Source organism: Macrosteles quadrilineatus, unplaced genomic scaffold, assembly GCF_028750875.1.
Source record: "Macrosteles quadrilineatus isolate MER2022 unplaced genomic scaffold, UCM_ALF_1.0 Scaffold_1__1_contigs__length_201487025, whole genome shotgun sequence".
In the NCBI taxonomy this organism is placed as follows: domain Eukaryota; kingdom Metazoa; phylum Arthropoda; class Insecta; order Hemiptera; family Cicadellidae; genus Macrosteles; species Macrosteles quadrilineatus.
The window spans coordinates 141,409,939-141,424,871 of record NW_026542594.1 but is presented as its reverse complement, the minus strand read 5'-3'; the positions used below and the strand labels follow the sequence as shown (position 1 = coordinate 141,424,871).

The 14,933-nt window shown below is 37.1% G+C and overlaps 1 protein-coding gene across 1 annotated transcript; it reads right to left on the bottom strand.

Moving 5' to 3' along the window:
• Positions 1–2,617: 2,617 nt before the first annotated feature.
• Positions 2,618–14,710, bottom strand: LOC128982928 (vacuolar protein-sorting-associated protein 25). The gene is made up of 5 exons (XM_054402002.1): positions 14,276–14,710; positions 9,061–9,206; positions 7,262–7,349; positions 5,561–5,682; positions 2,618–2,885 (listed from the first exon to the last, which is right to left on the bottom strand). The coding sequence occupies exons 1-5, from the start codon at positions 14,323–14,325 to the stop codon at positions 2,773–2,775; spliced, it is 519 nt and encodes a 172-aa protein (XP_054257977.1). The 5' UTR covers positions 14,326–14,710; the 3' UTR covers positions 2,618–2,772.
• Positions 14,711–14,933: the final 223 nt, after the last annotated feature.

Below are 14,933 nucleotides of genomic sequence, written 5' to 3'. Positions count from 1 at the left end.
GTGCCTATTCGGTAAATCGGCCTTGAGCCTGATAATATGTTTTCCTACAGTTACCTGACAATGGACAATTATTCGGGCTTTCTTGAACTGATTTTAGCACGGAAAGTATCTAATTTCTGCATTTACTTTCTTTTGCCGCTCCCCATAGTATCCCAACCAAACAACACAAAACAGTGTGCTTTTATAAGGCACGTACACTTGACAATAAGTACTACGGTTTCGTGTTTACATTCTATTTTGGTACAACGCTTGGATTTAACCTAACCTAAAAATATGCTCTTTAGTGTTGGAAATACTAATTATTTATATGCTTCATATATAGTACCTGTAGGAAAAATATAATGTGTAACGCGAGCGGTAAGTGCCTTTGCTGCACTCGAGAAACTTATTTCCACACTCAACATTTTCTCTCACATGCAGCAAAGTGCCTCAAATGAATACAAACCCTTTGTCCAGCATCTATAGGGAGTTGAGTATGCACTGAAAGTGTAACACTTTTTGACTTTTGATTGTTGTTGGGGGCATCTTGGAGATGACAAAAAACGATGTTGTTGCCCTCCCAGCAGGTGCACAACTTGGTGTTGAGGGGGGGAAGTAGCTGAGGCGCGTTCTAGAACATCGCTAATAACTCGATAACTAGACTAGACACAATAGAAACAAGCTCTAAACATCATTTTATTACCAACTTCATCTGCTTTAACAGAATTACAAAGAAAAATCCTGTGTCTATGATATTAATTGAGTTTATCATTTAATTTTATAATATATGTAATAAAAACTCCAAATAACGTTAAAATATCCATTTAAATCCCTTTAAACAACAAACAGTACAGTTTGCCATCATGCATTGTATGTTTAATACACTAAAGTCACTTTATATGGTAATTATATCAAAATATTACAAGTTAATGCGAGGTTTCCGATGAAGCGGCATGGTGCCGCGGGTGACGCCGCCGCGTGGCAGAAATCAACGTGTAGTACAGACTTGTAAAAATTGGGTTGTACCAAGCAGCATACCAAAACCTCACTACACTGTAGTGTAGTGGGGTCTTGTATGTACTGAAAGTGTAACGCATATTGATTTTTGATTGTTGTTGGGGCATCTTGGAGATGGAGATGACAAAACCTATGTTGTCGCCCTCCCAGCAAGTGCACAACTTGTGGAGGGATGGGGAAGTAGTACAGGAGGTGCGTTCTAGAACATCGCTCACATCTCGTGAACAAGACACGATAGAACATGTTTTGAACGGCATTGTATTAAAAACCTAATCTGCTTTAAAAATGTTACCATGAAAAATCCCATATACTGATAATAATTTAGTTATTTAACATTTTATTTTAAATTACTAATTTAAAGTCAAAATACCGTTAATCTACCTATTTAAATATAGCTCAACAATGAATCGTAGTGTGTTTGGAGTGGATTGTATGCATAATATACCCAAATCACTTTATATGGTAATTATATCCAAATTTGAGGTTTCCGATAATGTTGTGTAATGTTGACGTGAGCATCGCCGCTAATAAATTTGTCTGCCTTCAAGGACGTAAGTAAAATGCCTTGAACACAGACACCTTCAAATTTTACACCTGCGCGGTGCTTTATACCATTGACTATATAGTCAATGTTTATACCTAGGATCAGATAGAATTATTATGCTGTATGCATAAACTTTGAAATTTTGACTTTGAAAATTGTTTCTTGTAGTAAACAGCAGGTAAGCCATGCTGTGAAGAGCCTCATGTTTGCCCTGGCCCCCTGTACCTCCCCTGTAGCCCCTCCACAGATTGTTTGTGCCCACATGGATATGAATTACATCTAGGTCTTTGTGGTTTACACATTTTAACAACACCTTTTTCAACCTGTGGATACGAGCACCTAGACTACCTACATTCTACAACTGCTCCTTTTTTTACAAATCAGGCGCAGACGGATCATAGAATCACCTATAGCTAAAAAAAAACTACTAAAACAAAACTTTTTTGGATTCTGAACAACTGGATTGTAATTGTGACTAATTCCATCATCCATACTTTCACAGGCCTCTAAAAGACAGTGTGATGGTATGGTCCCAGCTTTCAAATGTGGCACACTTTTCTTTGCTTTGAACACATTTTGTGTAGAACATAAGAATTTGAACAGATGGTGTTTTTGGCTCCTGGTGCAAAAAAACCTGGACAAAAATTGGTCACAGTCAAGGTCATATCATGAGACCTATGGTAATCTTATCCCTACACTAGAAGTTCGCTAAAATAATGAGGGGACATTTAATTTTAACTGAGTTCCTTGTTTCATCATGCTCAAGCAAACTTAAAAAAATCATATTTAACTCTAAGCCTACTTTATTGATATAGCCTAAAGCTTCATTTTGAAAAGAATTTGAAAAAAATATGCTAGCCAAATCTGCACCATATCTTCATGAATTACACTCATAATACTGTGCATTGTATTTTTATTACCTTATAGCAAAGGTTGCCTATAATAGAGAATGATAGCTTTCCATTGCCAGCATTGTTGGAAAACCAACTTGTTGTTACCAAATTGTTACCAAAATATCTCCACAATGAGTTTTCTGTATAAACAACAAACAGGGAATCTAAAATAAAGTTAACACCATTGCTTAACAGCACCTTGTTTAAGGCACCAACAAATAAACTTCTTTAATAGTAAATCCAGTTTTGCTCATATATAATACAAAAAAACTAATCTTCAGCTGAAAACCCTATCCTACAATATCAATTGTTTTTGTCTTTATTTTATAAAATCCACAGTCAAAAGAACTTAACTCCACTGTTTCCATCAAACATTATGAGTTCCGCTTTATTTTGTTTTTCTAACACCTTGATGATTTTGATTAGGACATCAGAATCGATGTTGGTGAATTCTGAAAAAAAAATTGTCATGAGAAAATATACAAACAATGAAACCATTAGCATAGAAGATGACATGGGGTTTAATGTTCGAAATTGGTCATCAGATGTACAAGTAATTTTATTAATCGTGAATGTGTGTATGAGTAGATAAAACGATAAAACATACTCCCTTGGTAGATTTCCCATCCTTATCGAACAGCTGAAGCCAATTTTATCCTTAGTTCTGTCCGGTGCACTGTAGAGGTCGTGTTTTGTTTACAATTTGTTTATTGTTATTTCAGTAATTTAAAAAACTACTGGTGGTGAGTCGGTTGCTCAGTTGGTAGCGTCGCGGACTTCGGGCCCAAGGGAGTAGTGTCGTGCATTCGGATCCTGGTCACTGCCACTAACTTTTATCAGTGCAGTTCACCTTTGTACTGTACCGGCTCACCCCTTGCTTTGCTGGATACGTTCCACGCACAGATCTGTAGTCTATGTGGACAGGCAAATGCAAGGTTAAAAGAGGCCGCCAACCTCTTTAAAAAAAAAAAAAAAATGTAAAACTCCGTTTAACCAAATGAAACTATATAATCATAAACAATAAAGCATCCTCTAGTTTAGTTAGTTATATAACCAAACATGAAATCTATATAAATAAAATTAGAGTTTTGTCTGAACATTGCTCAGAATGATATATTTTTAGGTTTTATACGTTAAAGAAGCCGAAAAAAGTCTTATCTCTATTTCTGTCTGTCTGTCACGGCCATAGAGGAATTTTACGTGGCCTTCTCCTGAAAAATGAGACTATCTATCAAGATCCAAATCGATTGGCGAGAGTGTCTTTAGCCATTAAAATATGGCCTCAATACTTGCACCATAATCAAATTACTTTTGTAAATCAAATTACAGAAGTTCAAAACACCGATTTTGTGTGGTTTTTGTCAAGTTTTCTCCCAATGTTTATCACAAAATCATATCAAGATTATTTATTCTAGCTGTCACTGATAAGTTTAAATTAAATGTTGTTTACGAATACCACAACCATTTCCGACCATGTTTTGAAAGCAAATCCAAACCAAGTGAGATTAAAAACGTTTTTCCTTACATAACGGATTTAATTAATCGCAAGTGCAATAATGTGTAACCATAAATGAAATTAAATAACAAAGCATCATCCAGGTCAGGAACAAGAGATTCTTTGTGTATAAAATTGTTCTTGAGTTTTGATAACCGTGAAGAAGACCTTGAATCAGTGGTGTATATGGCTGGGAAACTTATATTTTTTTAATCATTGTCGCCAATAACTTACAAACAATTAACTCTAAAATATTATAAACAAAATTTCATGGACACTAGCCACCAGTGTCACCGGACATGAACTAGACACGAAAACCGAGCTGCAAAATTTACAATGGGATGGGAAGTCTACTTGTGTTGGTTGGACTATGCAGTGCTCGATTTGCAGGCGAACACGGCAGAACGGAGTTTCGGTACGTCTCTTTCGGAAACATCAAAATTTTAGCTGAAATATATACATAAATAGGTACTAATCACATTAAATAAGTTACAGTTATGCCACCTATTTTTTACAAACCAAGCACCGAGTCTATGGTATTATCTTCTATAGCTTATAATAGAACACTTTATACAATACTGTAAGACTTTTCTCTCCAACATCCCTTTTTCACCCGTCCTACCTAATCAATTATTGTAACGATCAAGGTGTCATTTTAAAGCTTATAATCTAGCAGAGGGACGAATGGTAATTGGAAAGGCAATTTCCTTTAGGGCTTCACCGCCTAACCTTTGATTTATTAATAGTGCGGTTTCAAAAAATCCATTGATGTGGATTAACTTTATTTATAGGCCTAACAGTTTAAATGTAAACTGTGATTTAACAGCTGATCCTTCAGTTTATTGTTAAAAAAGATCACTTATGGCTTTTAGTAGAAGGAGATCCCCAATACTTATAGAATTAATTTTAATCGGCACTATGACAGACTTTTTTACTGTAAATTAGCTATGAATGTTTTTCAATCATGATGTCACATGGTGGAAAGACCCTCCTCAAATACTCCCACCACTGGATTATTTGAGAGGAATCGTCGGTGGCCTAGCGTTTCCTTCATACCGTTCAGCTGTACCGCCTCGCACACTACGTGACACTTTGGCTGTTTGGGGTGGGATGCGCATGCACACACCTTATTTTCTACGCCTTGATAAATTAGTACTATTAGTAGTTTTATTCATCTGAAAACTGTTTCAAACAAACATAATCTTAATGGTAAAATAAGAGTGGTATGTGTATAAAATAAGTGTGCATTATTTTTCTACCCGAGTTTTGAAGCCTATTACAATGTGCAATCTGCGCACGTGGAGAATAATATGACTATGCTACCAGCTGATGAACTTATTTTTTACATTATGACAACAATGTTATAGCTTAGAACATGTCCAAGGACACCTTGAGCTGATTAAAATGTTGTAAACAATACAATACTACACATTCAGCTGCTCAGGGCTAAAATAAGATTATAAATTGATTAGTCTAGGCTACTTTAAAAAAACTGATAGTGATATACTGTATGGGTAGCGTGGTACACACTTGTTTATAAGTGGGCGAAATAAAACTAATTTTGTTGTAAGAATATTACTGGCTTATGGCCATAAGGTATTTTATATGTTTATGTGTTTATATGTATTTTACCTTGGTCGGGAGTGTGGGCGATTTCATAAAGAGTACAAACTGAATTCAATTGACCACTTTCTTGTATCCAACTGTAGATTATAGAACCCCACTCAGCAAGTGAATGCCAATAAATATGCCATCTGAAAGTATTAAACTTAACATTAATTATTTCACCAACTCTCAGTGACCTGGTAACATGGCAGTTTTTGGAATCATTGCAACCATCTTATGAGTGTTGTGGTTATGGATGTTTGTGTTTTTCTCCATTCCTGCCAGCGAAACACGGGTCTGACTTAGGGGAGGTACGAATGAGGCATTTAGTTCAAAATTCCTCCGCGAACAGCGCTGTAGTAGAGAGCACTTTGTCAATGAAGGTTTACTATTCGCAAAAATAGTTCTGTTCATAAAATAAAATTATAAATGCCTCAAATTCAATTTTATAATTTTTTAATTATAAAATTAAACTATCATAACCTAACCGAACTAACCAAACTTGCTGATAATTAAATCATATAAAAAAGATTAGTAATAGAAAAAATAATTATGTTTACTAAATAAAACTAGAAATTGCTCAATTAAAATTTTATAATGACTTAATAATAAAATTAAACTGTCATAACCGAACCAAACCAACCAAACTTGCTGATAATGAAAAAATCTGAGACAAAAAGTTAATGCAACCAGCGAGATTCGAACCCGGGACCTTTTGCACGCCAGCCCGGCACGCTAACCACTAGACCATCGAAGCCATTGTCCACAATCCGTATTGTTACGGTAATAGCGTTCCCTCAGCTAATAAGAAGCCCACAGCTGTCATCGTAGCCTCTTCCGTACCTCCCCTGAGTAAATACCGCGAAACACCAAGCCAGTGTAAGATCACAAGTGTAAACACACAGGGTGCTGCCATCATATGATTGTAAATCTTGTACACAGGGCATCCCTTACAGAGTATCCTTACTGGCAGTACAAATTGTTTTTTAAATCTCTAAAATATACTTTAAATTAATGAAATTATACTTGAATATATGTCAAATTCTGAGAAATATTATAAGTAATACAATACAGCTAATTTGATGGATTTACTGTGTGACGTAGATACAGCAAAACTTTAAAACTTTTTTGATGAAATCACTAACTCGACAGTCAACAGCTGACAGTGTGCACGACTAGCTGGATATTAAGTTCAACTTTTCAAGGAGGGCTGATGATTGTTTATTAGATTCTTTGAAAACTGTTTACTCAATATGTAAAACTACTCATGAAAGTATTATATTGATATGTACAAATTAGTCTGTTTTGTATTCACTTATTAAACCCCATTAACAATGTCAATGTTCTGGATGACTTGACAACCTCTGGGTCCACAAACTGTCGAGTTAGTGACGTTTTACTGAACTATAGATTTTGATGAAATGGAATACACTTCCCGTTATTCTATTTGAAAAAAAGCATAGGTACCTAACGTCATAAATAGGTTTATAATTTACATTGGATTTGTTATCTCATTCTGTAGTTTTGGACTGTATTAGTTTGTTCGTTTTTGATTATAAAGCTTGTATGTAAATAATGTACTGTATAGTTTAAAACAAAAAACCTTAAAAAATTATGGCTTTTGTTTTATTTTACTACGTCCACTTATATAATTGATATTTTGATTGAATATTCTGTACCGGTACACAAATATACTGTAAGATGTATAACAGAGTACAGCAGCATTACCTTGTTCTTTCTTTATTAAGAGGATCAGCTCTCCCGCCTCTCTGAAGAGCTTCTAAAACAATAAGAATTCCTTCCGTGGACAGTTTTCCTGGGAGTACATGTTAGGGAAAATCTTTCTGTTATAAATGACACATCACTCCGAACGCGGTAAATCATGCTAGAACCATTAACATCTTCCCAAGTAAGTCAGATCATCAGCAACAAAAATACAGAGTAAGTAAAAGAAAACATATACATATACCATCTTTATATTTTAAAAATGTGGTTTTTCTTTTCTGAGTTCAATTGGCTCTTCTACACAACCGATTTTCATGATTGAGGTCTCAAATTGAAGGTATACATACACGCACAGATTCCACATCAAGCATTGGCACATATTTATTCACAGTCCCACTCGGCTTATGCGTAAACAAAATTTGCTCCCCATGTATTTCTTATGGGAGTTAAATTTGGTTTTTCTTTTCCAAGTTCGTTTGGCTCTCCTACCTGACCGATTTTTAAGATATAGGTCTCAAATTGAAGGTATGCAGGACAGATTTCATATCAAGCATCAGTGTTTATTTATCTACTGTATTATTCGACCAAAAAACATAAATTTATTTATTTTTGAATTCTTACTTTAATTTAAGATATTTCACCAGTTGTATTTATATACGGTGTCGGTAATCCTATATATTTTGGTCTAAGAACCTTCAGTGAAATACCGGCTTTAATTTAAGCTATTAGTTATTCAAATAGGAAGATTTCAAGCAAACACAAGGTCAACAGCTAACATAAAAATTATTTTTATTAGGTTTTTCTATGCTTAAAAATCAATAGCTCCAGTACCTATTGTTTTTATGTTTTTTTATATCTTTAAGACTAAAAATAATCAGTAAATTATAGGCTTTAATTTGAGCTATTGATCGTTTGAATCAGTTAAGTTCAAGAGACTGTATTACTCAATTAAAATCAATGATAAATTTGATTTTTTCCTGGATATGACATTTATTTCAACGCTGCAGAGTAGGGTTAATATCATACATCATCATTATCTTAGTCTATCCTGATTATGATAGACTAACATAATCATTAAACTTACTAATATTTTGATAATTTTGGCACTTTAAAAACATGAAATTAGCCTATTTTGAGCTCATACGTATTTTGGATTCATAAGGGCGGCAGATTTTGTTTTTGCCTCGTAGATTAGCCGCCTCCACTCTTCTCTATCCTCCGCCATCCGGATATTCTCCTCCGCATCGAATCCCATCCTTTTTTACTTGGTCATGCCATCTTAATTTAGGAATACCCAACAGACGTCTTCCTGTAGGTACGTCCTCACAAACCTCCTTCCGTCTTGTGCCAGACTTACTTACTTACTTACAGACGAGACAAAAAGTCAACTGAGATTTGTGACGCCCCATCAGTATGTTAGTAAGTAAGTGCAGCAGATTTGAGCTAGTTTAAAAATTAGCTGTAACATATATATTAGCATAGACAAATAAATTATATATAGACCAAAAGCAGAGCTGCGGTTAGCATATGTTCTGGCGTTCATTGAGTGCCGTGTAGTCAAGGCGCACACTGTTGCAGGCATACGGCTCTTCGCCTGCAGCGCTGTGCGCAGTAACTACAAGGCACTCCTTGCGGCACATCGCGGAACCTTCCTTTGACAGTCTATATTTCTTCTATTTGTCTACGATATTGTCAATATTAGGCTACTTATTAAACTAACTAGACTTGTTAATATTTACTACTAAAATATTATCTTGGTTACATAAAATCTGCTGTAAACATTTAACAATAAAAAAGGATACGGCTAATTGATGCATTATTGAACAATGGAGATGTTTCGGCTTCCCTTAAATCCAAAACATACAGTTTTTCTGAGCGATGGTACTCCAGCACTAAACTTTTCCAGGCATCCAACTGTTTTTTTCTTGTTTCTTCATTAGGCTGGATTCTAAACAGAAATTAAACTTAATATAATGTGACATAGCCTATTTAATAAACTTACGAGTTATCTGAACCAAGAATTACATATTGTTGATGATATTCTTTACAACCAGGCCTTATGTTATAAATTAACAGAAAAAGTGGTAAGGAACCTATCAAATAAGTTACGTTTACTATAACTTAAGTTAGATAAGAATTATTAGGAATAAGTTATTCAAATTATAAATATCCATTTAAAGATTATTTGGGGTAGGCCTACAGTTTCTTAACTGGGCTATGCTAATATCGATTGAAACTATCAAATTGAAAATATCTTTTAATAAACGATATAGGCTATTTACTATATCAATTATAAAATTAAAATAACTTAAACTGTCATAATCTAACCTAACCAACCAAACTTGCTGATAGTGACAACATCGAATGAAGGTTTACTAATCGAATCAATAGTTTCAATCGGTATTTAGCATGACCCAGTTAAGAAACTGTAAGTTACCCGAACAAGTAATCGATATATCGATCGATATATTTGTTCAAATGAGTGTAGGACGGATACCAAAGTGCAGCCCTTATACAGTTAAGGACACGGAATGCTCCATATAGGTCAAGACTGCCCTAAAAAAATGTTGTCTATTTTATCTTACCATAGTCCAAGCCTAGCTTAGAAAAGCTACCCTAATTCCCTAGGCCTAACCTGGTAAAATCTAAAACGAGTGCACTATGCCTACCCTTGTTTAAAGGGCATTTGATATTGACTGGAGGAGCCTAAAACGGAAACAACTAATGATAATGCACTACTTGTTGGGGCTGCACTTTACTTGACGTCCTACACTCATTCGAATGAAAATATCGATCGATATATCGATTGCTTCATTCGATATATCGTTTGGTTAGTTAGGTAAGGTTAACCTAACCTAACTAACCAAACGATATATCGAATGGAACAATCGAATGAAAATAGCGAATCGAAAAAACAGTCGAATGAGTGTAGGACGTCAAGTAAAGTGCAGCCCTTGTTGGTGAGTTATTGGTAGGTTCACATCAATAATGGGTACAGTTTCTTAACTGGGCTATGCTAATATCGATATCGATTCGATTAGTAAACCTCCATGCGATTTTTTCACCATCAGCAAGTTTGGTTGGTTAGGTTAGGTTATGTTAGGTTAGATATATTTAAAAATATCGATTATTAATCAATATTTCCAATTCGATAGTTTCAATCAATATTAGCATAGCCCAGTTAAGAAACTGTAGGCCTACCTCCAATAATAGCACTGTGTCTAATACTGTATCTTTTGCGGACAAGCTTAAAGGAATACCCTCAGCTGTAAAACCATCTGAAAGAAATGTGAGTACAAATGTAAGTAAATCCACTGAGTTTGAGAAGGTAATAATAGGGACTAGGCCTAGTGATAGTTCAGGGCTTAAGACCTCTCTGTCGACTAAACTAACGGCAAAATCGAACAAATCATGGCTCTTCTTGTCTAGAATCTCAGTGGAAGAAAATGCTGATAGTGTTTTAAGCTTTTTGCGTGGGCAGGGTGTAGCGGATGCTGTTGTTATGAACTCAAAACCAAATACAGTTCATATAGGTCTTTTAAAATAGGCCTACATTCTGACCAGTTAAATCACGTCCTGAGCCCTGTTTTTGGCCATTTGGTGCACTGATTCGAAACTTCACATTAAAATCTGTAGGCCTACCCAAGCAGTCAAACCCTTTTTTAGGGGATGCGAGGCCGCAAAGAAACCAGAGGTAGGTTCTGTCCAACAGGGCCATGTTAGGGTAGACAATACGTATAAGATTGGCCAATGGAATGCACAGAGTATCAGATCAAAGCAAGCCCTACAGTCTATCCTTATCGAAGAAGAAATGATTGACGTGTTGTGTTTATCTGAACACTTTCTTGTAGCGGACGAGGTTGATTTCTATAGGAGGCTATCAGACCTTAGGCTTGCTAAAATCTTTTGTAGAGCTAACTCAAGGTGCAGTGGGGTGGCCATTTATGCGAGGGAGACTCTGATTATTGAGGAGATTGATTTATCCTCCTTCTGTGTGGAAATTGATTTTGAAGTTGTAGCGGTACCGGTAAATATTATGTGTTTAAATACTGTAGTTGTATCTCTGTACCACTCACCGAGCGGCAACTTCAAAAATTTTTGTAGGTTACTTGAGGGATGCTTGTCTTTCCTTACACGAAATCTTAAAACTAGACTCATCGTTGCTGGTGATTTCAATGTCAACTTTCTAGGAGATGAACCCAGAGCAAAGACTGTCATTGGGCTACTAAAATCCTTTGGCCTTTATACAACCTGCACTGAACCTACGAGAGGACCATCCTGTCTCGACAACATTGCCACCAACTTTACTGTGGATGAGAGAGCGACCAAAGTTGTGGACCCTGGTGGAAATGATCACGCAGCCTTGGTAATGTCCGTCAGTCAACTGGACCGTCGTTAACAGTGAGGTGAGTCAATCTTTGCCCTCTTGGCACTCATCGTATGTTTGTAGAATAAGGCTAGGCATCTCAAATCCCCGCACCCTAGACTTTTTTAGGGACTCTTTATCAAGTGTACAATGGGAAAATATGCTGTCAACCAGAGGTGAAATGTGTAGTTTTGAACGGTTTTTTGAGTTCTTTCGGGATATTTTTGATGCTTTCTTTCCAATTTCTGAGCAGAGATTTAAAAATAAGAAAAGAAGCCCAAAGCCCAAGGTTAAATATGGAGACTGGTATACAGCTGAACTCAATGATCTGAAGGAGTGTATGCTTGCCCTTAAGGATAGGTTTAGGGAAGACAATGAGGTTGCAACCTGGAGGATGTACTTGGCTCTTAAGAAACAGTACAAGGGAAGGGTGGAGCTAGCCAAGAAAGCTTATAATGCTAAGTGTATTGAGGAGGCCCCAAACAGGTGCAAGGCTGCCTGGGACCTTGTGAATATTCACCGTACAGCACCCAAACGTGAGGTTGTTTTTGCCAGCCCGGACGACTTTAACAACTTTTTCAGCGATTCTGTGAGGGACATTGTTGATCGCCTGCCCCCATGCGTCGTCGATCCGGTTGACTTGTTGGCAGACAGAGTTCCGACTCGAGACAATGTGCGGTTGAATACCTGGAGACACCACTCCTGAATCCATCAAGTCTATTGTAGGAAGTTTTAAACCCTCTACCAGCCAGGATGTCTATGGTATGTCCCCCAACCTCATCAAGACCATTATTGGTGAAATAGCTGCTCCCTTGTCCTTCTGTATTAATGATTGTCTTGAGATGGGACTTTTTCCAGATAGTCAGAAGGTCTCAAAAACTGTTCCTGTGTTCAAGAAGGGGGATGTGACAAGCCTTTCGAGCTACAGACCAATTTCCATAGTACCCGTTTTTGAGAAGGTGATGGAGGCGGCCATTAAACCCCAAGTGGAGGACTTTTTTGAAGGGAACAAACTCCTTACTGAGATGCAATTTGGTTTTCGTCATGGAAAATCTACGGCTGCCACTGTAGCTGCAGTGGCAGAACGAGTCAGTGCTGCTTTTGAAGACCATCGCTCAACTGCACTTACTCTCTGCGATCTGAGCCGTGCCTTCGACACTGTGTCTCATGAGGTGCTCCTAAAGAAGCTCTACTTCTACGGGCTGAACGGAGTCGTCCTATCTACTCTTCGATCCTACCTTCTAGATCGTACACAGATGGTGACTTTGGCAGGTGCTTCCTGCTCTTGCAGAGCTGTGGAGCATGGAGTCCCTCAAGGATCCATTTTGGGACTGCTTTTATTCATAATTGTGATGAATGACCTGGATGATGATGGCGGTACCCTTCTTTTTGCGGACGACACCACCCTCCTGTCATCTGGTTCAAATCTTCAGGAAATAAATGAAGATATGGAGCTTCGACTGCGAAACGCTTCAGCCTGGTTTGTAGCAAACCGTTTCCAGCTGAACCCTGACAAGACCCAGAGGATGGTTTGCAGTCTGGCTCACATTCCTCTTGTAGACCAGAGCCAAGTTAAGCTCTTGGGAATTGTATTGAACAATAGGCTAGGTTGGGATCAGCACATCGACCAGACTATAAATAGACTCTCTTGTGTCTGCGCCCTCCTTCTAAAGCTGAGATCATTTGTGACTGAGGACTAAGTTTACCTTAAAATGGTCTACTTTGCTTTATTCCATTGCCACGTTACATATGGACTGCTTTTGTGGGGACATTCTCCAGGCACAGTGGACATTCTCAAGATCCAGAAAAGGACCTTAAGAATCATCACTTTTAGTGACAGACGGGCTCATAGTAGGCCCCTTTTTGTCAGACTAGGGCTGCACTTTACTTGACGTCCTACACTCATTCGATTGTTTTTTCGATTTGATATTTTCATTCAATTGTTTCACTCGATATATCGTTTGGTTACCGTAGTTAGGTTAGGTTAACCTTACCTAACTAACCAAGCGATATATCGAATGAAGCAATCGATTAATCGATATATCGATCGATATTTTCATTCAAATGAGTGTAGGACGTCAAGTTAAGTGCAGCCGAGACTAGGAATACCTACTGTCTTCGGTCATTACGTTCTCCTGTGCCTTCTTCATGTTTGGGATAAACATAGAGACCTTACGTCCCGTGCCATGGTCCATCCCTACAACACCAGGCAGAGAAACATGCTGGATGTTCCCCGCGTTAGGCTCTCCAAGACAGCCGCTACATACCAAATTCAGGGGCTTAAGTTCTTTAACAAACTGCCAATGGCCATTAGGGGCTGGAAAAGGGGTTATCTCAAGGACAAGCTAATGTTGCTAATTAAAGAGAGAGCCTACTACAGCATCTTTGAGTTCATGGATGATAAGGAAATAGCAAACATGCGGTAGCCATCTTTTCCATCATCCCTGGAAGTCATTTTTAACTTGTATATATGAATATATATATTGATTTTTATATCTAGACGGTTTTACACGTTGTGGACTTATTTTTCTTTTGTGCGTGTTAAAAGAAATGTTTTATTTTTTTGTCAAGACGCAATCTATCCCTTTTTTGGGTAAAAGATGAAGAAGGAGTAAGTAAGTAATATTTATAGGATAGTCCTTCATACTTACGTAAAAAATGGTGGAAAACTATATTGCCAAGGCCATTCCAAGGTACCCATTTCACTTTTGTGTCACGTTTAAGAGCACTGCAGTTTAGGCTTCATATAAAATAATTTGTTAATCATCAAACATACGATTACGATACGACCGAATGGGCTATAAACTTAAGCTTTCAGAAGAGATCACTAAACACATATGACGATCTGTGCTGTTATCAGAAGTAGTGTTTGTTCTGCTTTAGTATCAATCCAAAATAAATTAAAAACTAGAGCTTAATAAAATAAGAATTTTATGAAAACTCCAAATAAGTTACAGCAACTCACTGTATGTTTTTAATCACTGGTAAAGTTAGGTTATCAAAATGACAATGACAGTTCATTAGTTCAATGCAAGACTCAAACCATCTCAAACTACTCAAACTCAATTCAAGTCGGTGCCGTGAGTGATGATGAGGGTCGTGCGTGTCGTCGGACCGGAGATCGGACTTGGCTCGGACGTCGAGTCCGTCGAGTCGTCGTGATTCGAGAATTGTGTGTGAATCACTCTCAGTGTTGCCACCTCGTTGTTGCGATTTTACCCTAAAGGCAGGCTAAAATTACCCTAAATTACCCTAAATCTACTTTGAGCTACCCTAAAAATTACCCTAAATGTTAATATTAGTGTTTAA

Excerpts from the sequence above, each read along its gene's own strand:
- LOC128982928 (XM_054402002.1), bottom strand. The coding sequence starts at position 14,325 with ATGGGTACCTTGGAATGGCCTTGGCAATATAGTTTTCCACCATTTTTT. Across the intron at positions 9,207-14,275 it reads AGTTTTCCACCATTTTTTAC|AATCCAGCCTAATGAAGAAA; the intron begins GTAAGTATGAAG and ends ATTTCTGTTTAG. Across the intron at positions 5,683-7,261 it reads CTTAATAAAGAAAGAACAAG|ATGGCATATTTATTGGCATT; the intron begins GTAATGCTGCTG and ends TAATACTTTCAG.